At 43.8% G+C, this 25,434-nt stretch overlaps 1 protein-coding gene across 3 annotated transcripts in view; it reads right to left on the minus strand.

The window, feature by feature from the left end:
• The window catches only part of fgfr3 (fibroblast growth factor receptor 3), a 62,035-nt gene extending 37,237 nt beyond the window's left edge, over positions 1-24,798 (minus strand). For 2 of the 3 annotated variants that reach the window (XM_076107264.1, XM_076107263.1), the window contains exons 1-3: positions 24,555-24,798; positions 5,356-5,619; positions 1,335-1,400 (exon numbers count right to left, since the gene is read on the minus strand). In XM_076107264.1, the coding sequence (XP_075963379.1) occupies positions 1,335-1,400; positions 5,356-5,619; positions 24,555-24,702 (478 nt within the window). In that variant the 5' untranslated portion in view covers positions 24,703-24,798. The remainder of the gene's footprint in view (positions 1-1,334; positions 1,401-5,355; positions 5,620-24,554) is intronic. The other variant, XM_076107265.1, reaches the window with a different exon arrangement.
• Between the last annotated feature and the right edge of the window lie 636 nt (positions 24,799-25,434).

The following is a 25,434-nucleotide window of genomic DNA, read 5'->3' on the forward strand; positions in this document are numbered from 1 at the left end:
CCAGCATACTATTATATTAGTATTATTACTATTACTTCTTAAAATTAAATACAGTCAGGTAAACAAAAAAGTTACATGTAAATTTGTTTACGTTTGTTATAGTCACTCATATTGCACTGCTGTCCTGCCTGGTGCTGTTATTCAGTCAATAATATATTGTGCAAGATGTTTACAGTATTCATAACTAACCATAGTTTCCAATTTCATGTGTATATATCTAATCCCATGTATCTGTCTCACACTGCACTGTAACACTTACTCTTGTATGTCACACCTATCTTACTCTATTTGTTTTTATTTTCTAGTCGTGTGGCTCGTTAATGACGGTTTTAAATGTATTTAAATGTCCTTCAGTAACGTGTTTCTATTGCACTTACCTTTATATAATGTTTTACATGAAGCGCTTTCAATTGCCCTGTTGCTGAAATGTCCTACATAAAGAAACTCAGCAATGAAAGCCAATAAAAAGCTAAATCTGATATTGGAAGTAAAAGGAACAACTGGTTGAGTTATAGTTATGATTAGTCAGCGAACTGATCCAGACAACCTTTAATATTAATATAGATCTGACAAAGATAGATTCTACAGCTCGTCTAAACTCTTTTCCAATAGAAGGGAAATAAAGTGGTAGAGAAATGAAACAGCATTTAAACAAAGCTGTCTCTTCTTTGTCCTCTCTGACCCTCCAGCAGCTCACGGCTCTCGTTCAGCGCTCTGTGTGGCAGCAGGCGCTGCTCATTAAGCTTAACGACGCAGTTCATGCCGCCTTAATGGAAGTCAGGTTGTATTTTCGACATGAGAATTCAGGACACATTAATACTCCGTGTTTAGGTGCTAAAAATAGTATCGCTAGTGGACCAAAAACAACCCTGGAGGTTGCTTTGTTCTTTGTTTTAAGGGGTAACTGAAGAGTGGTCAGCAAAAACAAAGCTGAAATTATGAAACAAACTAAAAAATGTATGAAGTTGACAAATGAAAACATGAGCCCACATTTAGGGCTAAAGTTAGGGAGCTGCAGCTATGATTTGGGTTTGGTGAAACTGCCTTTGGTGGTTTGTTAGTAAAAATCATTGTGGAATATAAATGTTTCTTTTCAGATTTGAGTTCCTTCCTGTTTCTAGTTGTGTCCCATCTACTTCCTTGTTCCTCCTTTTAGTAAAAGTTCTTTGCTTTTCAGGTTATTGGCCTTGTAAGATCATTTCACACAAAGCTGTTCATCATGAACATTAACTATCTCCTTAAGTAGGAAAGGCTTCAGAATATCGCCTCACTTACATCCAATGACATTGTTTCACTCGAAAAAGTTAGCTGAAAAATAGTAATTAAGAATTCACCATTTCCATTACCTGCATCTTCTGGATCTTCGTCATAATCTTCATCATCACCAGACGACAGAGAATCTTCGGAGAAAAGCCAAAAGAGAGTGCGATCAACGTTTTGAACAAATCTTATTTTGCATCTGTACTCGTTCAACTTGAACTGCATCAACAATCAGATATCACAAGAGCAACATCTGGAAAGCTTGTAGAGTTGATTCTGTGCGAGACAAGAGGACAATAAAGAGCAACAAAAAACAAAGCAGCAATTTTGTGCATGTTAAATGGCCAATGGAGATTAAATGGTGTGTGTTCACCAACAAGTGCGATTATATACACACATACACATATGCATGAATGCATCTTGAAAGTGACTCAATGAGAAACTCATGAATGAGTCTACAGTTCTCTGGAGCGTGGCGGCTCGAACATACAACCAAAACATTTCCACAGACGTTATAGAAACGAGAGTCATTAGTTCTGCTGCAACACACTTGTGCGCGCACACACACACACACACACACACACACACACACACACACACACACACACACACACACACACACACACACACACAACTCTTTCCATCTTTGCGATGCTAACTCTTGCTCACAGTTAGTGTGTCGGATGACGACTAATTACTCTCTCAAGCCGCAGATACGACTGGTCATAATCGCTGTGTCACACATTTTCACGGCCGCGTTGTAATTGTTTCCGATCTGACCTCCACGTTCTCTGGTTCAGGTCTGCTTAATGAGCGCCAGCTGTTACCTCAACAACCCCGGTTGAGCTCAAACGGCTCCTGAAACTCCTGACGAGCAGGTTTTACTTTCTATTGTTTGACGCCTCAGCCAGTCGACTGCTGTGGTGCAGCTCAGCAGAGAGAAGCTGGTTTGACTCACGTCACGTCACAGTTTGGATGGATTCCATCACTGCCACAATAAAGCTTACGACAGAGATTATGAAGGTGGTGAAATCAGAGAAAGGTTCACTCTGTGAGGCAGCACTTGAGCTCAATGCTAACATGCTAATGGTTAGTAGGTTAACTGTTAACTGTCTTGGTTTAGCGTGTCGATATGCTAACATTTGCTAATTAGCACTAAACACAGACATGTTTTGAACAAACCCCAGATTTACCGCATTAGCTCAACCAAACTTTTGTTGGACATGAAAACAAAGACGAATGCGCTCACAGCGTCAATTACAACCATCTGCTGCACTAAAAAACAATAAGAGCCTCGCGTTAAAGGTCTTAGACTACCGAAATAAGCACATATTACACTTTTAACAAAGGAAAGTGATGAGAAAAACGATCTATTTCATTTGGTTAAAAGCTCCAGAATATTTAAAGCCTTTTGGACCATGTGTTCAAATTGGGCAAAACAAAACCTTCATAGATTCATACCTACGTATATAACCCAACTTTATAGGAATAAATGGATCATTTGTTGAGTAAGTAGGAAGTATGGTTAAAGATTGTAAAAAAGACTCAACATGAAACAGTAAACGCTCCAATTAAATGGAGCGTTGTGATGAACACCAACACCAAAGACAAGCAGTAATCAGGCCCAGTACGTTTCTACACCATTGGTTTTTGCTAAAATGGATCTACACCCATATCTATCTTTACTAACATATTTTAATATTTTGTGTCTATTTTGTGTCACTTCTCAGATGGCACTCTAGATATCTATGTTGCATCAAAACATACAATCTAAATAAAGGATTTTTGTTTGTTTGAGTAGTATTGACCAATCGTGTTTGAGCGGGCTTTGGTTGCAGGAAGGTGATTTATTAGCTTTTTGTTTAGTGTATCTTTAGAGAGATTAGCCGTAAAAGTCGTCTCTGTACTCCAACTCCAGTCTTGTGCCTCAAGTGGCTAATTCGACTGCAAACAATGACCAGTGCACAGATAGGAGGACGTCCGGGCCCTGATGTCCACTGGATAGACATAAACCCAGAAATATTGTCCGTTACATGATTGCAAAAGTTGCTAATTTTGATACATTTGGTGTTGCCGACAACTTCTTTCACCTCCTCACATTACAGCCTCTTGCTTCCACATGTGAACCGTGTGTGTGTGTGTGTGTGTGTGTGTGTGTGTACAATATGAGCCGCCCCCCTCTCCGCTGTCTGGACGCCGTCCAGGTGCTAAATCTGATACCACTCCTAAATATCTGACACCTTACTCAAATATTTGAGAATGAAATAAAAGACAATAGCCCATGTGTGTTTTAGATGGAGCTGAGGCTCTGTGTTGGAAGTAGAGGGAAGAGAACAGGATATTGCTGCCACATACTGTAAGACATCTGACTTCTCGTGTAATTGAGTGTTAAAATGATTTAGAAATGACTGACAACGGGCTGCGATGAATTCGCGTCCTATGTGTTTTTTGTCCTGAGACATGCTGAGCTGGAATCAAATGCATTTATCTCACCTCGTCTATATGTATATGTATTTTTTCCACTTGTTTAAAGGGAAAGAATAATCAGATTTTAAAGCCGAACATTTTTCCTTTAAAATCAGTGATGTGGGGAGTGTGTTTGTGTGTGTCGTCCTGCAGACTGGAGATGATACGTGGGTCCAGGAGGAGAAGCTGTCCACCTCTGATCAGTCCCGGAAAAGGCCTTTTTCTCCCAGGCTTGCAGCCAAACACATACATCTGTGTGTGTTCAAGTGTGTGTGTGTGTGTGTGTGTGTGAGATGAGGTGGGGGGTAAGTTGCGAGGGAGCGAACTCTCTCATTTCTTGCCACCCCATCTGTTTTCAATGATGAAATGTCTCAAGCTAATTGCTTTCTAATTAGTTGTCAATAACAGGCTCAGCTGGTGTCCATGAGTTTTACGGGAAAAAAAAGCCGCCAGACTTTTTAAGCTACTGCTCGCTCCCTTCTGACCCCCACACTCTCCCGCCTCCCCTCACCTCCTCCCCTCACCTCCTCCCCTCCCGCGCTCCCATTAGAGCTCTGTTTCCATCACAGACTTGCTTAAGACGTTACTCATCTCCTCATATGATAATGAATTTCACCTTTGACTGTGCATCAGGTGGGGGAATCTGTGTGAAACTTGGTTGGGTGTTAGCCGGTGAAAGTCTGTGCCGCTGTCATGCAAGCTGTGTGTGTGTGTGTGTGTGTGTGTGTGTGTGTGTGCAGCTTGGCAGGCAGCTAACCGGTAGGTGAAACCGCGCCGGAGGAGGAAATAATAGAACTTTCTCTCCTGAGCAAAGTTTTCACCGTTTTTCTACGAACCGTTATGGAAACTTGTCACGTCGCGACACCACTGCTGTTACTGGTCCACAATGTTTATTGATAGGAAATGCTTTGATTCTCAGTCGTCTGCCTGTCAGCCGGGCAGAAAAAGCGGAGGCCGGTCGGTTTCCTGAGAGCTCCACAGTGTGCAGCCAAAGTGCCTGTTTCCATTGGAGCTCATGCTACCGACTCAAGTATCCTAATAAAATGAGCGTGTCCTTGGTGTTATGTGTTATTTAAATGAAATGGATTTGCATTTCTTCCACTTTTGTTTTCTTTGATCCAGCGCCCATCCTATCTTCTGGATCTTCGTATAGTTTTTAATCGTTTATCGGTTCACAATGAGGCTTTTCTCTGGATGTGGCCTTTAACAGACTAGCTAAGCCAATTGCTGATATGCCTTTTGCTTCTGAAGCCCCTACCGGCCGGTTAAGAAGTCAATGACGGTTTAAAACAGTCAGTAAAATAGGTTTTTCAAAAATTGTGAATCACCGCAACCACGAGAGGGCCTTGAGTATACAGTCATACATGAGCACAGAGAATATTCGGCTGATAGGTCTAGTAGCATTAGAGATTAGCCGTGGACGGACGGACGGATACACACACGCACACACGCAAACAAGCGCATGATCTTCCCAGATGATTACTGGTCTATCATGCAACCCATTCCAGCCTCCTGTCCAGGCTTATGAATTCACAAATCACAAGAGTTTTAAGATATAATTTCTTCCAGAAATCTAACATCTGACATAAAGTATAAACAGGTTCAAAATCCGGCCGTTGTTGCTCTCACCTGTCACCCGGATGGTGTAGTTGCTGAGCAACGCGTTGCTGTGGGCGAGCCGGCAGGAGTAGACGCCCGAGTCCTCGTACGACACGTTGATGATGCGCAAAATCCTCTGGCCCAGCCGCGTCCGGTTGCTAGGCACTAGCCCGGCGCCGTCTTTGAACCAGACGATGGGCTCTGAGTGGTCCTCCAGTTCACAGGACATCTCCAGGGTGTCCCCGATGCCCAGAACATAGTCCTCCAGGAAGGCTGTCTCGCTGGACACAGAGTCTGTGCACAAGAAGAGGACACAGTTATTAGGTTTTGTTCTCAACATATTTCAAGGCACATCCAACTGGTAAATGATTGTAAATATGTGTTTAGACATTAATCCCATCTTGTAATACGTTTCATAATTTTAAGGCAAAATCAAATACAGAGAAAAAACCTTTTTTAAAACCCTCATTTATCAAGTAAAAATGCCAAATATTCTCTGGTGCTGCTTCTCAAATGTGAAGGTTTGCATATCAGATACTTCTTTAGATTTACACCATCGTAAATTGAATCATTAATGCCGTTTGGACTTTTGTTTGGAAATTTGAGGATGTGAAGATGACATTTCATAAGTTAAATGATCAGTTTAAACAGCAGGCTAATCAATAATGGCATTCCTACCAGCGGCCCGCTAACATCAGGACACAATGTTAGATATTGAGGGAACATCAGGCAGGTTCTCTGACGTTTTGCTACCTGTAACATCGTAAATCACTTTTCTCCCCACAGGTTTTGTAGAATTCGAAAAATTAAGCGTTCAAGGTTTTGTCTAAACACCTTCTTTCTTTGTTTCTGCCGTGTAATTAAGAGGCAAACTCAGTCACAGATCGTGTCAGCATAAGAAAGGAACTCCCCCCTCCTTCTAAAACAAAGAGGCAGTGATGCCGAACCGCTGGCGAGCTATCAGCTAATCCGCCTCTGGAAGTCAGAAAAGTGTAACTTTTCATTCCGGCACGAAGAGACAAACCCGAGGGTTGTGTGGGAATGAACGCACCAACCTTCCCCTGTCACACACAGACTCATTTACTCCAGGAGCTCGCTCAGTCAGAGCCAGGGGAAAAATCAACATGTTTACCGGCCTCTCTGAGGATGCCGACCTCCACTGAGGATGGAGGAGAGACGGAGGGCACGTCTGGATAAAACAAACAGTGGGTCTCCTTGTGTCTCCTCCATCAGAGGTGTCTTCTCATCCAGACCTCCATTATACATCCTCGCGTTACGGAGAGACAGAAAAGCAACATCACGCAACACTCTGGTCGCTCTGGCAACCAACACAAGGACACTTCTACGCACACATGTGCAACTTCCACGTACGCAGGCGTGAAAGTCTTTTGAATGAGCTGCTTGGGCAACGGAGTACACAATCGATCACCCGCCCACTCATGGGAAAAGAGACTCATGAGGTGTGTTAAGAGCGTGATTTATGATGGCAAACACACCCAGCGTTGACCCCGCAGAAAGGGCAGCGGCCTCACCGAGCCCCGCTGACAAGCAGCGAACGTGAACGCTGCCCTTTTCCTCGCAGACAGCCTCCAAGCCAGATTTGGAAAATTGGAGTTGAGAGGAGGAATGAGGAGCGGCCCAGATGAGCCATCTTCACGGGGAATACATAATAGCTGCTCTAAATTATAGATGGGCTCTCGCCTGCTGGTGCGGACGAACGCACCCTCGCAGACAGACGGACGTGCTGTTTATGTGGGGAGAAGCAGCAGGTAACGCTGCCAGAGCTCCAAAATCAAACCACTGGGAGGATTCTGCAGGTCTTAAACAAAGTGGACTGAATAGATGAGTTGTGAGTTGGTTTTTTTCTCTCCCTTGTTACACCCATTAGAAATCCTGGAGATGTTAAGTCAATAATGTGCTTAACGTGGCGTTTTCTGCGTGGCCTCTGGCTTTGACGACGATATTTACAACATATTATATATTTCTTTACAGCAGAAAAGGCCCATTCAGGGGACGAAAAGCACTGAGACGACGGCGCACGGAGCATAAATCCAAGCCCAGCATGTGTGTTACTTATGACCTCTGTGAAAGAAAAGGAAAAAATGGTTCTTAGAATATCTTCAGGTCTTAAACATGGGGAATTGGGCTTCATGGGGTAGATATAATAATCTCCAGAGACTCACTCCGGCTTTATGGAGCCCGAGCAGCTGACTACGAGCTCCTCTGGCAGCTCTGCATGAGCAGCAGCAGCACCGAGGCTCGACTGGAACGGCTCCTTTGTATTTAAGCACATATTTCCTGCTTAAAGGGTTAGTTCGCCCAAATTACAAAACACATACTTTCTCACTTTGGCTACACCTAATGGTATCCAACCATGCAGATAGTTTCAGTTGCATGCGCTCAGGCTTTTAATCTGTTATTTTTCCTCTGCATTTACTCGTGTACTTAAAGCATTCTGCGGCCTCACAGCATTACAGCTTATTTAATTAGGATTTGTTAATAGCAAGGCAATGCATGTGTGTGTGTGTGTGTGTGTGATCCTGTTGTAAGAAAGGAATACTTTTGCTTTGATCCTCGGAAAATACATAAGAGTGAAACGCTTGTGCATCGCTTACACTGCCGGAGGGGAAACAAATGCAATTTACCAAAAGAGCAAAACAAAACAAAAGATTTATGCCTCATACATAAAAAAAGGTGTCACACAAAAGAGCAAAACCTTTTGTTTTGGTCACCGTCAATGACAGAATATCTGCTTCAGCTTCAGATCCTGCACTTTAAAATGCGGATATAAAATATGGAGGAAAAAAAAGAGGTGCTTTGAGTAAAAGTGGATCTTGGTTTGAAAGGTGTCACTTTGTGCCACTGCGCAACCTTTGGGTGCAGATCTACCGGCTTCAGCCTCGCCGCAGCTTTCAAGTGGACGTCCTGTAATGTGCGGCCGCAGGTTAGATCACAGTGACGAGAGACTGCTCTTTGAAATGTGGTCGAGCAAGGAAAACATGCAAAGAGAGGAATTCCTAATTAGTAAGCGGGCACGTTAAATTCCTGAAGAGAAAATTCCAGCTGCTGTGTGTCCAGCTGTGCAGGATGGTGAAGGTGGGAATGTGTGGAATTGAATGAATGTGAACGTGAGTGAAATCAAACTGGGCCAGTCTGTCTCCTGTGGTTCTGTGAATGTGACAGGGCGGCTTAATGAGCTAGAGTCCTGGAAACACGAGAACGAGGTCCACATTTGGACCACAGGAAGTGTTCCAGAAACCCTTAAAGGAACTCAGGGGTTTTACCTGAGAGCAGGAAACAGCAGGAAGTGATTGGGATCCAAACGCCTTTAAATATTTATGACACTAAAACCACAGTTGAAGCTCCCAAACTAGTCACACAATAAAAACATTCTACAGGAAGTGAGTTTAGTTCCTGGGACATTTTGTAGGTTTTGAGCAGCAGGAGGATTTTAAAAGGTGGTTTTCTGAAGGATGGTACTGAGTAGCCAACAACAAACATTTTCTACCATCGTTCATTATCTTTACGTCGTTAGACCATTGCCATGCCATAAATGTACAATTATTGAATGAAAACCCTTTGAGAGACAGCATGTAGACCATCAGAAGAAGAAGTCTTTGGAAAGATTCTGGCTAAAATAAAGAGAAATGATCTTATAAAAAACAACCATTGAACCAACATCAAAAGAAGGTGTTGCGGAGGCAGCAGTTGGTGCATTTCTTCTTCATATTCTGGGCAACATTGTGGAACCTGCTCTTTATGTAGCGCTGCATGACATTAAGCATATGTTCACTGCTCAATCCTGCATTGAAGATAACCGTAAATGTTTCCAGTTTTAGCTCCTAATTCTGTTCCTTTGTATCTGTAACATGTTCTGTGTCGGCGGAAGTGATTCCTCTTTGTGACCCTGTCGCTGTGGATTCGTACTAATGAAAGCAAAGGAATTAGACATCACAGCAGTGGTGTGTGGGTATAACATCACGGCTTTGAACCAATCAGAGCTATGGTTTATAAATGAATATCATCTCGTATGAATCTAGTCGAGGGCGACTGTGTGACTGCACTGGTGCATTCCTGTACGTGTTCGGTTGTGATTAAACGCACTAATTCAAAGCCTTTTGTCTTTTCAATATCTTTAGTGTTTACGTTCTTTGTTCTCGGTGAACCACTCGACGACAAACCTGTTTGATATCAAAGCACTGCCGGAGTGAATCAGATCTGAAGTGATCCTGACACGGCAGATAAATGAACGCTCGGCTGCAGTGTTCTGGTGCCGTCCTCCAGCGCTCATGTCAACATCTAGACATTCCCGCTGTTTTCTCTTCCGGTGTGGCATGTGTGAGCTATTGGCTGCCTGGTGTGTGTGTGTGTTTTTGAAGGGGGTGGGAACCTCGCCGGAACCTGGGGCCAGCTGGAAGCAATGTGTGATATGTACTCTTTGAGTGTGTGTGTAAATGTGATATGTACATGTGTGTGTACGTATGTATCTGCCATTGTAAACGAGGAACAGTATGTGTGTGTGTGTGTGTGTGTGTGTGTGTGTGCGTGTGTGTGTGTGTGTGTGCGTGTGCGCGTGTGTGCGTGTGTGCGTGTGTGTGTGTGCGTGTGTGTGTGTGTGTGTGTGTGTGTGTGTGAGTAAGGCTGGGCGGTCACTCCATAAATCAAGAGGCCCCCAGCCCTTCTGGCCCTTCTTACCCTCTCGGTTCAATATCATAACAAATAGCCCTTCAGAATAAAATAAAGTCTCTCTTTGAGATGCTGCCGCGTCGCACATTAAGGCGTCGCATACAGACTCCATCTTCTCTGTCCGTCTGAAGAAGTTTATTTATCCTCTACAAACTTCTCCAGGGCCGGCGGGCAGGCTGCGGCCCTGGGGATGAAAAGAGCTCTATTTGTGGGAAGCCTTTCCACGCCTGCCTCAGTTACACACACAGACACACACAGAACACTGAGGGACAAAGTAAGGGATGCTGGAGGAGAAGGAAGTAGTGTAGACCCAACTGAGGAGCCGCCGCCATGGCTGCTGTCATCTCAGGTCACGGGAGGGAACACGGATGACGTTTAGCTCAGCAAACACACTCACATGTGCCCTTTGTCCAACTCACATGTTTTAAAGTTCTACTATCACCATGAAACTTCTTCAGTTGATTACTTACAATATGGGCAAACATGTTACATTTAGTGTTGGAAATGAGACACTATCTTATCAAATATTTGCTAATTTGCATCAATTTCCAAATCTGAACTTTGGATAACGCCAGGCTGAGAATTCTTCTTTCATTTTGTTGACATATGAGAGTCAAAAGGTTTTACACAGGGGACTTTGGATTTCTCTTTGTGTCACTCCATAACAGCCATAACAAATACATCTAATGATGCTAAAATGTTTTTAGGATTAAAATGTTGTATGAATCAGGCTGTCAGGCTGCAAATCTATAACTGCAGACTATGCAGACTATAACTGAATTGTCTCTTTATTGTTGAGTGCACAGCGGTTAACGATGGAAAACTCCACATGTAAGTTAAAATGAGACCGTGTGACTCTAGACTTGATCCTTAAAAAGACTGTTTTGTGTCCGGGTGTGTGTGCCGTGTTTCCTGATGCGTATCCCTCTTCAGAGTGAGGAGAATATTCTCTGAACCTCACATCCGTCAGTAAACAACTAAATCGTGGCAGTTTGATGAATTCATTTTCCGCTCTGGAGGATTTAAATTCAGGGTTTCATCTCCGCTGAAACACTGAACCTGTGATTCTCCGGTAACACCAGATCACCTCAGAAAAAAAATAACCTTGTGCCAGTTTAGTATCCTTTAAACCTCTCCACCGGTTTATGTCGCTACTTCAGAAAGATGCCGTCTTGTTCAGCCGGGCTGCTTTGCATAAAGAAACATCCTGCAGCTTCAATAAAGATCATAAACAGTAAAAGATGACAAGACGCTCTTTCTGTCGGGGAGCTTAACAGGTACTTCTATTGGTCGAAACGCAGAACCACATACCTGTTCAAACCATATCTGTGTTTAAACCACTTTGGAAAGTGATGGATTCATCAAGCTCCCTCTTTTTCCCTCCTCCTCCTCCTCCTCCTCACTAACACAGAGCTAATAATACAACAGGGCCGTGTTTCCAACATGTGCTGCTCCCAAAACAGACTTCTTTTTTTATTGCAGGTAATTAGTTGTTTGCTTCTACTGCTGAAAAAGAACGGACTCTCCTTTTCTTTTCAAACGCTTTCCACATTTTCTGTGGGCACTTAACGACCCAATCAGTGTGCACGTGTGTGACGCCGGGAACAGTGTGTCGGTGCAATTTCATCATGTGAGTGTATGCTTCTGCAGTGAGAAGAGCTTATAAATATATGAATCAAAAATTCAGTTTTTTAGCTTTTGTCTCCAGGCTTCCACCAGTTACCACTTCAGAAACTGTAAAAAATAAAGATGATCTTTTAAAGAAATCTCCTGAAGAGCTAGCGACACGCAGACCGCCATGTCGTCGTCCTCCTCCTCCTCCTCCTCCTCCTCGTCTGCTCGCTGCGTCCCGCCAACAGATTCTTTTACTTCTGCTTCCTATGCTGAAAAACTGGACCGACTGCCAACCGTCTGGCACACTCAACATCACATGACCTTCAAACAGGATCTGTGGAAACCCCCCCCCCCCCCCCCCTCAACCACCACCACCACCAACCATCAGCCCCCCCCCCCCCACCCCCATAAAGAACACATTTCTCTTCCTCCATTTCACAGCTATGCCTATTGTACATCCTGCTCGTCCTGGAAAAGCTCCCTCTTCTTTTTCCTTCTTTTCTGCAGTGTGCAGTGAAAACCCCCGTAATCTCTGTTTAATATGGTTTGGCCGGATGTAAATACCTTCGGACAATGCCCTTAATCTGGGCCAGCCTGACAACCTCACACCGTTGCAGAGAAGCCTGCCAGCAGAAGATGGAGAGAAAAGAGGGATGGCTCGGCGGAGATCAAGGAGGAGAGGAGAAAAGAGAAGAGAGGAGGGGGGGGGGGGGGGAGGGTTTCCCCAGCTTGTTGCCTCTATTCTTCGCTGAGCTCAACCGCGCTTTATCAAAAGAGCCCCTAAAATCTAGTTAAAGATAGACGTTGCCTCTAAACATCCCGCCCCGGCCTGTGCCAGCCCCCAGCCCCCCCCTCCCCCGCCTGGCACTCCGCTCGGCTGCACTAACGAGCATCGGAAGCTACTGTACATCCAGAGCATCTTGGCAGCGCCCAATCGGCCTTTCAGACCCTCACCGTCACCCCCACCTGCCCTCCATCCCTCCAGCCTGGGTTTGGTCCACGGTAATTGTCATTCCAAAGACGAACTGGCCTAGTTTCAATTCAGCAGACAAGTGTAAGAAGCTCGGCCCCACAAAAGCCAGGATGTCTGCGAAGTGTGTGTGGGGCCACTATACAACATAATCACACTTCCCCTCACAACACGGAGGAACCAATCCGATTACAAGGCGACTTTTTGGATCTCGTGATGCGGACGTCAAAAGCTTCTTTTTTTAGGCAGCGACTTGTCTTTGTTCTTAATTTTGACTTAACGAAGAGAGCAGGGGTGATATTTGACGAGTCATCTGTTGGGTTAATTGATTTAATGTCACTCTGGGAGACTTTGGAGGGAAGTCTGATGCTCTTTAGAGGCTTGCTGAATCAGGGAAGTGATCAGAAAAAGACAACAACCTGAAACTGGGGAAAAGCACAAAAATAGGAACGCTGTGCTGCTGTAGAGCGATCTTCATAAACTAAGAACAAATGCAGTCTGTGAAAAAAGAAAAATCAAGGCGCCATCAAAAATATATTAAATGAAGAAAAACTTCTATCATCTAAAGGAATATATTGTCATCACCAAACACTAATTGCACCAATTCATAGTTAAACATGAAGGTTTAATATTTTTAGGGGACATCCAGAAGTTAAACTCCAAATAACTTGAATTAATTCCAGAGTGTTTCTAAAAGTTCAAAGTCTGAATGCGTCTTATATCAAAACCCCCAAAGACAAGAAACAGCTGACGTAGCAGCACGGGGAGACGCCTGATTGAAACGTTAAACTTTGACCTCCGCTGACCCCGACCCCTGCCCTGAACTCTGGCAAGTGAACCCCCCATCCACACACACACACACACACACACACACACACACACACACACACACACACACACAGAACTATTGATACTCCCCAGCTGGGATGACCTGCCCCCCACAAATGTCTGTGGTGGTGGGTGGGATGGTGATAGTGTGAGAGGTGACAAAGACATCAGTGTCATGTGAGGTATGTAAAAGCACACTTGTATTTTTGGACTTGAACACACACCCACCTACATACACACACACACACACATATATAGAACAAGCCTGAAGCTCAGATTGTTCTGCATCGCTGTGGCAGGCTGGCATCGCTGCAAACAACGTATGTCGGGCAGAAGCTAACAATTAGGACCCTGAGGTCATGTCATTTGTGTTTTTGTCTGGGAATTTTGGGGGATTGTAGAGAGAAATAATAATTTTAATTTACACATGTGGCTAATTCCAGCTATAGACTACTTTTAAATTCAGTTTCAATTCAAGAGTTCAATATTTTCCCACCAGAATTTAAAATGATTTGATCCTGACAGAGTGGAGAAGGCACTGAAATAGTATTTAGACCTTCATGGGAAATGAGAAAATAAAAAAACAGGTACATGAAACGGTAACTGAATGAACAAAATCCAAATAATTTGGAAATTTGACTGAAAAAGATTTTGGTTTTTGATATAAATTTTCCTTTGTTCCATGTTGTTTCCATTATTAAATAAATAAATACTGCACCTTTTTTTTTTTGCACACAATAAGTTATTTAGGACATGTTCTACCATGATGATAATGGCTCTTAAGGGATACGTAAAGAATCCCTGGTAGTTTTTTTGTTTTTTCGTTTTTTTAAATGCAATTCTCTCCCTCTCATCATCCCACTGGTTCCCATCTCAATGTGCCATACCGGCCGCCATTAAAGAGAACAAATCACAGTTTTAAGAGTTAGTGTGATGTTGAGGGAATTTAGACTCATGACCTCGGACGAAAGTATTAGAACACCGGGGGCTGGTTTTCCAAAATCAAGCTCCATTTTAAACCTGTAAAAGAGTTTGATCCGATGAGGGTCCGAAGGCGGAGGCGTCCCTGTGTTGGGATCAGCAGGACATAACAGCGTTTACTGCTCTGTTTATGATGCTGATTATTAGAGCGGCGGGACTGCGTGGGTCCGTCTCTCTGGTTGTTAGCGCTCCACATGAAACCTGCTGCTGGTCTCAGCTGCTTCTGATCACCAGGAGGACCCACACACACACTTCCTGAGCTGCTTCCTGTCCGGGACCGGCCTGCTGCTGAACAATCACCTCTTCTTCTATCTGCCTCCTTTTTTACTCTTCTCAAGCACCGAAAATGTCCAAGGTGCCGGTTTTGAAGTACACTAGTTGTTTGAACTATCAAACTGATGTAGAAAAAACAGAAACGTGTTGAAGCAAAAATGAAAAATGACAGTGTTACCAGCATATGGGCTTCCCTGGGTCTCCATCTGAACATGGTGAAACTCTTCGGCGCAGGACTGGTGTGTTTAGTGTGTTTGCTTATGAGAGCGGGACGAGAGCAGGAAAGCCTCTAATCCCATCATCCCTCCCCTCCAGGACCTGCCTTCACTTACAGCACAAACAGGCCACAGAGAGGAGAACAACTGGAGCACAGTTGTCCTGAGACATCTATAACCAGACATCTATACTAACACAGCCTGAACACTGAGCAACAGTCCTCTGGAACCAGGGTTAAGATGAACCAACTGAGGGGTATGACATGCAACAAAGGTGCACAACTGGAATTGAACCAGTGACAATGCGGTTATATGGTATCCAAGAAATACTCTCAAGAAATGTGCACTGCAAAAACGTTTTAGCCAACAAAATCTAAAAAGTCTTGCTGTTGATTTATTCTTTCCAGGATTTAGCTTTGTTGTGTATTACTTTGTTACCAGCTCTTTGTTGTGGAAGCCTGACTTTATAGTTCGGCGGTTAGAGGCCATTGTATCCGCAGGGTGTCAGAAACTGCTGAGCTCAGGTTTATCAGTGTTGTTGCATGTTCTCCTGTCAGCAATCACGGTCCATGAAAGTCAAAGACGACATCATGATCCTTTAAAAAGTCTGCGACCAAGTTCAGACTGCAAACAGCTTCTCCGGGTAAACAAAAAGAAAACCCCAGACTGGTGAAAAATAGTCTCATGTTTTCCGATTCTGACTTTGTGGCGAAACGCAGCAGATAAACCGGCGTCCGTACGCTGCGCCAGCGATGAGGAGAGAGTTGTCCCATGAGGAAAAAATGCACTCAATTACCAGATACACCGCACTCTAAAGTAACATTTCATGGGAATTTTCAAATGGATTTCTGACCTGGGTTATTTAAAAAAAACAAAAAAAACTGGAGTCAGCTCGACTGTCACTGCTCTGCCAGCACAACACCGACGCCTCTTCCTCTTCTTTCCACTCTTCCATTACGCTCTGCAGACGGTACCAGGGTTTATTATTGTAGCTCTCCTTGCAAAATAACATAAGGGGAGAGAGAGTGTGTGTGGGGAGGGGGGGGGGGGGGGGGGGGGGGGGGGGTGTTTGGTTTCTATATTAGATGTGTCAGCTGCCCTGGATGTGGGGGGGGGGGGCTTTAAACAGAAGCGAGTCGACCCTGGATCTTTTTGAACGAAGTGGTGGTGGAAGAGGTGATCAAAAATGATGGATCAACCAGCTGAGGGGGAACGAGAGGCGGAGACTATTCTACTCACGACTTGTATAACGTGCTTTGCCAATACTGAACTTAATTATGGTCTAGTCAATGAAGCTAATTTTGGATTTGTCCTGGCAGACACAAAGAAGAAGAGGAGGGATGGAGGAGGAGGAGGTGATGAAGGGACAGAGAGAGCAGATGTGAGAGTGTGACCACGAGGAAGGAGGGAGAGGGGAAAAAAGGGAAGAGGGAAGATAGAGGGAGGAAGAGGATGAAAGAGACACACACACACTTACGATGACAAGCAAGGAGGTAAGCACATACCCCTACACACTCACTGCCACACACACACACACATAAGATGTTGAACACTGTCTGTTGGCTCTCTGTTTCCATTCACAGAAATGTAAATGGGGTGAAGCAGAGCCAGACAGGACTCTGCTTCTGGGTAGAGGTGAGAGAGGGAGCAGTACGGTAGTTACGACGAGGCCCCGTTGCATGCTAGCTATTAATTACGAAGCACACACACACACACAGACTTTTGCGCCTAAATTAGCCTCCGCATATCATTGTTGTCGTCACACGATCAAATTGACATTGGATAACATCAACAAACCTATTACCCAGCAATCATAATTGCATATCTGTATGAAACCCCCCTTTGTTTGGTGGCAATCTGAATCACTTACAAGGGCCAGTTCTTCCAACATGGGCCCCAGTTTAACTGCACTGTCTATATTTACATCTCTGCTAAGAGGGAACAACCAAACCGAAACAGGACAAGAGTTGAGCAAATACAAGTGAAGTTACACCAGTAACACCAGTAACAGGGGTAAAACAACACATAGGAGCACAAAGAAACATAAACAAGCAGAGGACTGTGTGTGTGTGTGTGTGTGTGTGTGTGTGTGAAGAGCCATTTGGGGTGCAGACGGGGAGTCAAGGGGCTGACTGATGGGTGAGACAGATCAAGCCTGGATTGTCTCTCTCTCCCTTTGTGTGTGTGTGTGTGTTGGACTCCTTACAGCTCGGCACACAACCTGCCATCTGTTTGCCTCTGCCAGCAACAAAATACACTCTTCCAAAGGGGTTGGCATGAACACACACACACACACACACACACACACACACACACACACACACACACACACACACACACACACACACACACACACACACACACGAGGACCGTCTATATTGGCTAATTTTTGCAATTGCCATCCATCACAACAATTCAATCATGCAATTATGCAACTATATCAATAGTGTCCATAAATCCAGGTGTCAGCGAGAGAGAGAATGTGAGCAGGGTGACACGTAGTTTTCAATAAAACACAATCAATTAGTCACTTCACAGCACAAAAACATTTTGTCAGATTTAACTGCAGCTCCAGCTGACTTAACCCCCAACTCATCCTCCCTGCGCGCCCTCCAAAAACCAGTCCTCCTGATACGACACAACGAGCCTCTTTGTTCCCCTCCATGTTTGCCTTATCTGTTAAGTATCTCAACAATTTCCTCAAGGGGAGCTTTGTAATTAAAAACCTACCGTATGTCAACGCCGCTGTCAGCCGGCGGACTAAGAAACACCCTGATCCGCAGCCAGAGGTAGAGCAGAGGACATGTACAGGTGTGTGAGTGTGTAACAGAGAATGTGTGTGTACGTGCTGCAAAGACATCGTTAGGGTGAAACAAGCAGAGCCTTCAAAGGGCTCCAAAAAACTGACAGGGATTTGACAAAAGTCCAAATAAAAAATGATTAGAAGTTTTAAAGCTTAAAATGTGTTTGTGTAAGTACGACAAAATACCCGTGTGCTGAAACGGAGTGAAAGGGAAAAGAGACAATAAATTAAATCCCACTGCGGAAAAAAGGTGGTCGGGGTTTAGACAGGAGCAGATCACACAGACTGGTCTGTATTCTCATACATAATTCATCTAGTGACATGCAGAGAGGGTTTCAAAGGGCATTAATGAGGTGTATTAATACAAACGTAGCCGTGGCCTGCAGACAAGGTTCGTATGAAGGCCCCTGGCTGACAGTGACCTCCTGATCTACAGCTGTCTGCTAATTCTTTCCATACACGGTGAAAGCTCTCCTAGGTGAACATCTAACCCAAACCTGAGACAGTCGGATGACATCTGGGAGGATTTCACACTCTGTGACTACAGATGAAGGGATAACCACTGAATATCTATATGAGGTTACTTTTATAGTCAGTCATTAAATGAAGCAATAAATAACTAAGAGCTGGGTTTTCTCTGGAATTTTCAATCCTATAACTACCAATATGAAACCTGGGTTGTGGTAGTTTAAGTAAATTAACAAAATAACAAATCTGACCTGACTTTCAATGCAGCCTTTCGGTAGTTTCAACCCTGTCATTTACAAAATGATGTTCCCATACAACTAAACTACATTCTCAATTATGTTTCGAGAGGAAACGTATTTTCTCCAGTCGCAGTTTTAAACACGTGATAAACAACAGAAACGCAACATAAGTTTTGTTGTGTGGGAATGATTTAAGCCTTCATTTCAGTCTGTGATCTGATATGAAAACCTCGAATAACATTTTGCTTAGCAACAAGCTTTTTCCTCTCGGACTCAACTGTGAGTTATCATTGAAAAAATACTGCGTATAGACTGTAATACTCTGCAAGTGCAAAACAAAAATCGCCCTAATTCAAAATGTGAAAGAAAAATGACACAACATGAAGAAAAACACATTCAACTGCTAATGATATACACAATTTACAGTATCATGTTTTTTAAGAAGTTAAAGATGATCATCGTGTGAATTTAAGACCCTCTTCCGGTTAATTTATGAATTCATTTTAATAGGCGTTTTGATGTAAATCCTAAAGGAGTGCAGGAGAAGCGTCCCACCATGATCCTTTGGTAAACAGGACTATGAGTTGTTGTTCAATGTTTAATTCCCATCCAACAAAATGTCTGAAGTGTCTACTGGATTAAGTGCCTGATGGACTGAGGATAGAACAGCCATTGTTTAACGAGTCGTCATTCTCCAGAGCTTATTTGGCCTGCGCGCCTCCAACGCTTGCCAAAAGATTTTCTTGATAATGTTGCCAGGGAAATGAACATTTATGCAGAGACTCTGAAAGCCAAAGTGTTGCTGCGGAGGAAGAGAAACCGCTTGGAGTAACTTTACACTTAAGTTGTGATGAACAATCCAATTTTCAGAGACTCGCGTAAAGCCCACACATGGAGGACTACTCATTTTACATAATAGGATGATTAAAGGGTATGTTGAGTGCCCCACAGAAGATTACACTATGATCTCACTCGAGAAAACAACCTTTTTTATAAACACACACTGGAGGCTGAGCCTCTGTATTTATTCAGGAGTAAAAACATACTGAACTAAAAGAGAACAAAAGCTGAACTGATCAGCAAAACTGTGTCCAGGTGGAAAAGTGTCCACTGGGTATTTGTGACGCAATATTACTGTTCATTTACTTCCGGCTGGTTTCCTTAAATAGCACAATGTAATGTCTTATTATATCTTCTGTAAATCATCTCCAAATTAAGATAATTGACATCACTATATATCTGTTTGTTGCATAACTGAATTCAGGCAATAGTAAAATAATATATAAATAATTTTCTCGCCAAAAAACTAAATTTGAACAAGATTACATTTGGACACATCATGATAAAGATATAATTTACCTTCGCCCAATACTCATAATGTAACTCAATGCAACCTCCGCTTGTTAGCTGTTAGCTCCGTTATTTAGCCTGACAGCCGACTGCTAATATTTAACAGCTAACGTTGACTAGATCTCCTCCTGCCAATTTCAAAATGTATTTGTTGTTCACATTGTAGCATTATGAGGGAGGACGACCCAGGACGACAGGATGCTGTTAGTCCAGAGTCCTGATTCCTGGTCCCGACGAAAAAACAAATAGCATCAAGATTTCCGAATTTTGGCATCAATTTGGTACCAAAGTATTGGTCCAATGATATCTATAATGAAGATATGTACTGAAATAAGTCCTTAGCTTTGGACTAAGCTTGATCCGTTCCATGGTGGTTGGTATTCAAATTTAGGAGTTAAAATTAGAGTTAGAGTTTCAACTGCTATGGTTGTCATGTTTATCCATTGTTGGATGTGGGGGCAACAGAGCACCATTTGCAATGACTACAGGGGCATGTGGCTGATTATAAGGGCACTTGGGTGGACTTAGGAAACACCTACATCGACTAGAAGACCACTTTGACAGACTGTAGAGTCACTGATGCAGACTACAGAAGCATTTGACTGATGAGGTTGACCAGGAGGGTTTGTGAACTCCCCAAAAGGAGGAGGGAAGCAGACCAGAGAAGCACTTTGGTGGACTAGAGAGACTCACTTCTGGCTGGCGAGAAGGGATATTTTAGGGTGACAAGAACAGCAGACAAGATGGCCGCTTGGTGACAAAACGGCCCCGGTGGGACTTGGGCTGACAAAACCAAATCGTGCAAGAGATTCAGACAACCCTAAGGCCTTAAAAATGGTTAAGATCCCGTCCTCCACGCCGAAATTTACAGCCGGATGTTACGCAGCTCCCTCACACAAGGACATTTTTTAAGTTTGCATTAGACCATTAAAGCATACCTACATTTAGAAGCTACATGCATTTGTAGAATAATTACAAAATGGCCAAAATGTCCTCACTTTCCAAAGAAGTCCTCCCTCAGGGTCTAAAACTTATATTGGTCCTCACAATGATAGCTGTACAAGTACACACACACACAAACTCACACTTGCTGTAATTTTCTGTCTCTAAAAAGGACACACACATTTGCTTTGTTATGTGGTTGAAGGACATAATGACCATACACACCCACGCTATTCTCTCTCACACTCACACACACACACACACACACACACACACACACACACACACACACACACACACACACACACACATTTACACACAGACTCTCTGCTATCCTTCAATTTTTGTCGTTCTCTCTTTTCATCTTCTTTTACCGCCTCTTTCATAATCTCCCTTTACTCATACAGACATAACATTCACTTAACTGCAGACTCCACGTAGACCTGCTCTGTCACACATAATACACGCACACACACACACCACACACACTCACAAAGACGCAATGGCTGCAAAATGAACATGTTGAATTTATATGTCCGCTGTTTCACAGAGGACGCCGGAGAAGATGAGCCACATATTTCTTCTGGGGGGGGGGCGAGTGTGTGTGGTCAGTAAATACAGAGGCGAGAAGAATAACACACACACACCTACACACACAGACACACACAGAGCCTCTGTTCTTTGTCATCAGTCTCAAGTGGGTCAACTTGGCTTCTCAAACATTTTATCTCACACATGAATACAGACCAGGGGATGAGGTCAAGATTTGTTCCAGAGAGCATTTTAGAGGCATTTGTAGGGCATTTTTTATTTGTAAGAAAATATCGGTTTGTGTGGCATTCTGGGAAATAAAACCCTCTATCTTATGTTATTATTTCATTATGTTTTCAGGTTGTCCGTCCTTCTGTCCGATCTGAACGCGATATCTCAGCAACACCATGAGGGAGTTTCTTCAAATTTGGCAAAAATGTCCGCTGGGACTCGATGATGAATTGATTAGATTTTGGTGGTCAAAGGTCACTGTGACCTCACACGTTTTTGGCCATAACTCAAGAACTCGTATGTTAATCATGACAATTGCACACAAATGATAAAATGATGAAGTGATATTTTGGATAGACATAAATGTAAACTAGTTGGCGGAGACATGCAACCACAAGGCGGTTATTCTAGTTTATTTTATATTCTAAGTCATATATAGCATTCTTTAAACAGCTTCTCAAGCATATTGTGTTGTCTTCTCATCAACAAAAGCTGTTTTGTTCTTCAATAGAAAGCTATCTTCTCATCTCAAAAACATAACTACGGTGGCCCACAGGGGCCAGTGGTCACGTAGATACGTAGATAAAGCTCAATGAAAAACAATAAATCATTTTGAAAAATAACAAGGCTGCCAGCTCAATTACTTTTAATTTATATTTACACGTAGGCTGTAAACTATCAAGGGCCCTTTTGTCTGTCTGACTCTGAAACAGATACACACATTAATCCTCCCCCCCTACCCCACACACACACACACACACAAACACACACATCCACAGCATTACACACAGAAAACACTAACCCAAGTGACAACTTTGCCCGGCGATGCGGCGGCTAAGGGGAAATTGTGCCATCTGCCAGTAAACGACAGTCATTTTATCCCCACTGCTCGTCCATCTGTGGACGTGGGGAACACTGCTGGAGGCCAGGGGGCCGCGGGGGAGACAAGACGCGAGCCGGAGATGCCCACCAGGCACAGAGGCCGCTGTATGTGGGCTTCACAGCCTACTTTACCTCCCGAGTATATAGAAAAAATGCAAGAGCTACCGGAGGAAACAAGAGGATACTGTGAATGTTAAAGCTTAAAGACAAGTAACCATCAATAATGAGTTCATCTTTTTATGAGTCTGACCATGAGATTGAATATTTAAGGTTTCCAAGATGATATCAAGATCTTCTTGACTGATTTGAGCTTTTAAAAAAATCTGTCCACAGATTATCAGAAGCAATAGATTATCAGTTTTTAGCTGGACAACAATGAGTCTTACTTATTTCCTCACCTTGTAGAGCAGCGTGTGATCTGAAAACATGAACATCTTCATAACTGAAGATAGAAAGCTGAAGATTCAGGTTTCCCAGATGTTTCATTCTGTATCTGTGGTCCTAAAGAAGCCTCTATCACGTCAAAGGTGGACGACACTGACTGAAGAGGCCAATAAATACGTATCCACGTATCCCATTTGAAATGAGATATTCAGCATCACACTGAGCCAAAAAACGTTCCATCTCCCCAGGAAACGTCTACGATGGAAAGAATATCACCCTATCGTGATGAAACTTGAGCTACTTGAAACAATAACCTCTCCAGAGCGGCTGTATTTCACCGTGTCTGTGTACCATCACAGCCTGAACGCCCGCCTCCCAGAGGGGTTTAAAAAAAAAAAAAAAACACACGCTCTGCTTTTTGGATGATGGCAAGCAAGATAGGCTGCGATGGCTCCCAGCAGGGAAGGCAATGAGGCGGACACAATCACAACACGTCTGTTGTAACACTCTGGGTTTTACATGAGAGAGGGCAGAGAGGAGGGGGTAGAGAGGAGAGGAGAGGGATCTTTTGGCTATAAAGAGTAGAATTCACACACAGGTAGGCGGCTTCACATCAGCCTGACGCAGGGCTGCTTTTGTGGGAAGTCCATATCGACATGAAGTCAAAATGAAAGTCCCTGAATGCTCCATGTAAGGGATCATGTATAATGAGCGAGTTATTGTGAAATGACTCGCAAAAGGGTGAGCAGGAATCTGAAGGGCTTCAGTTCCCAATAACGACACGCTCGCTGTACATTATCTTGCTTATCACAAAGCCACTTACTTAAAAAACGATTTTACATATAATATTGATATATATGTATAAATGGTGAAGTCCAAAGTACGTCAAGTGTAACAGCATTAAGTCCTTATTTTTGTGACTCAAGTCTGTGTCTGAAGTCTCGAGTGTATCTGGTCTGACCCCGGTTACTTGGAAGATATACACTTAAACACACCGTCAGCTGGCTGGTATCCAGAGAGCGCCCGGCTCCTCGTCTTTCTTAATGCACTGCAGCGCGTAAAGTGTGTCAAAGACTAAATGACTCTCACATAAAATAAAAAAGGGAGGGAGGGGGGAGGGGAAACAACACTTGGCTAACGCCTCAGAAAAAGATTACTCCGCTGTGTTTGTTTGGTTTCTTTTGCGCAATATGGAGAGATTAAAGCAAACACAGCGCAACGTTTACTCTGGACTGATCTTTGGGTATTTCTCCGCCTCGAGTACAAAGAGAGAAAATCTCAGCGAAGCAAGAAGAGTCCAATTAAAAAAAAGACTCATTTGTACGAACAATAAATGTGCCCTTTGAAGTGATGAACACACAGAAAACTGAACGTGGTTTCTAAGCAGATGTCAAATTAGCATGGAAAAAGAAGCACGGAACAATTGAGGAAGAGAAGCCGATGTGTATGAGCAGCCTAACTTTTACTTTGTTGTTTGGTTGTTTTTGGGTGACGAGCACCCTTTAAGGCTTCTGTTATGCTGGTTCACGACGGAGTGTGAAGCTGACTTGAGAGGAGAATTCTTCCGAGCGTGTTTGTTGTTGCTCTGCGAGAAAAGTGTTGCTTTAGGATTTATTTTCTCTCACCTCACATGTGAGCAGAGATGCTTGTTCTGTCTGACTCAACCGTCCAAAACCAGAGGACAAAACCAAAACAGAGCCAAGCGGCAAATCCTCACATTTTCAACATTTGGCACTTTTGCTTGATAAATGACACATGATCTGATCAATTCTTCGGCTTTCCTCGCATCCGATCCCCAGTGTGGTGGAATCAGCAGCGTTGTTGTATCCTACCTGTGGGCTGAGCGGTGGGCAGCCTGGCCGGAGCAACGCAGAGGGGCAGGAGGAAGGAGAGCCAGAGTGAGCACCACAGCGCCGTCATTCCTCCGGGCGGCGAGGTGAGACGCAGAGCAGCGAGGCCCGACTCGGACTCAGACGACATCCTCCGTACGCATGCTGTCTGGCAGAACGGCGGCCTCCGACGCCGCGAGAAACTATCCAACAACTCCCCGTCACTGACCTGGAAAGAAAAAAAACAAGCAAACAAACATGAGGAGAAATCAAGCAGAAATGAATTACAGAGAGAACGTTCATCGCGAGCTTTGGGCTCAGATCGGACTGCAGCAGAACACGCAATCAACTCTGGAACTCTGAAACTATGAAATATTCGACTGCAAATTGAACACAGCACCAAGAAACGCCTCGGGTGCTGCACACATGCTACCATATTTTGACCTGACATTCCACACAGATTTCAGGGATCACAGTGGAAATCCCTCTTTGCAGTTTGTCTCAGAAACTTTTTCTCAGAGCACCTGATCGTCATGGAACGGCTGGATAGGAGCTCTGATATTGGAACAGCTCAACAAACCCCCAGACTACAATACGAGTTCATTAACCAGTCAAGGAGGAAGACAAATCACATTATTTCCTGCTTGAGAAACTCCTCTGCATGGTTTAGCAACCGATTGACACGGATTCACTAATCTTCCTGCCGGATGAGGAATGCCGACGTCTACAGTACCAGTGGCCCAACATGCCTGGCGGCTCGCAGGAGGAGGAGGATGAAGAGGAGGAGGAAGAAGGGGAGGAGGAGGGAGCGTGACGGCTCTACGGCGGCGGAGTGCTCCGCTCTCTGTTTGCTTTAACAGGGAGAAGCTGGAATGTACTGAGG

This window comes from Anarhichas minor, unplaced genomic scaffold (genome assembly GCF_050575085.1).
Source record: "Anarhichas minor isolate MPS153535 unplaced genomic scaffold, ASM5057508v1 ptg000038l, whole genome shotgun sequence".
Taxonomy (NCBI): Eukaryota; Metazoa; Chordata; class Actinopteri; order Perciformes; family Anarhichadidae; genus Anarhichas; species Anarhichas minor.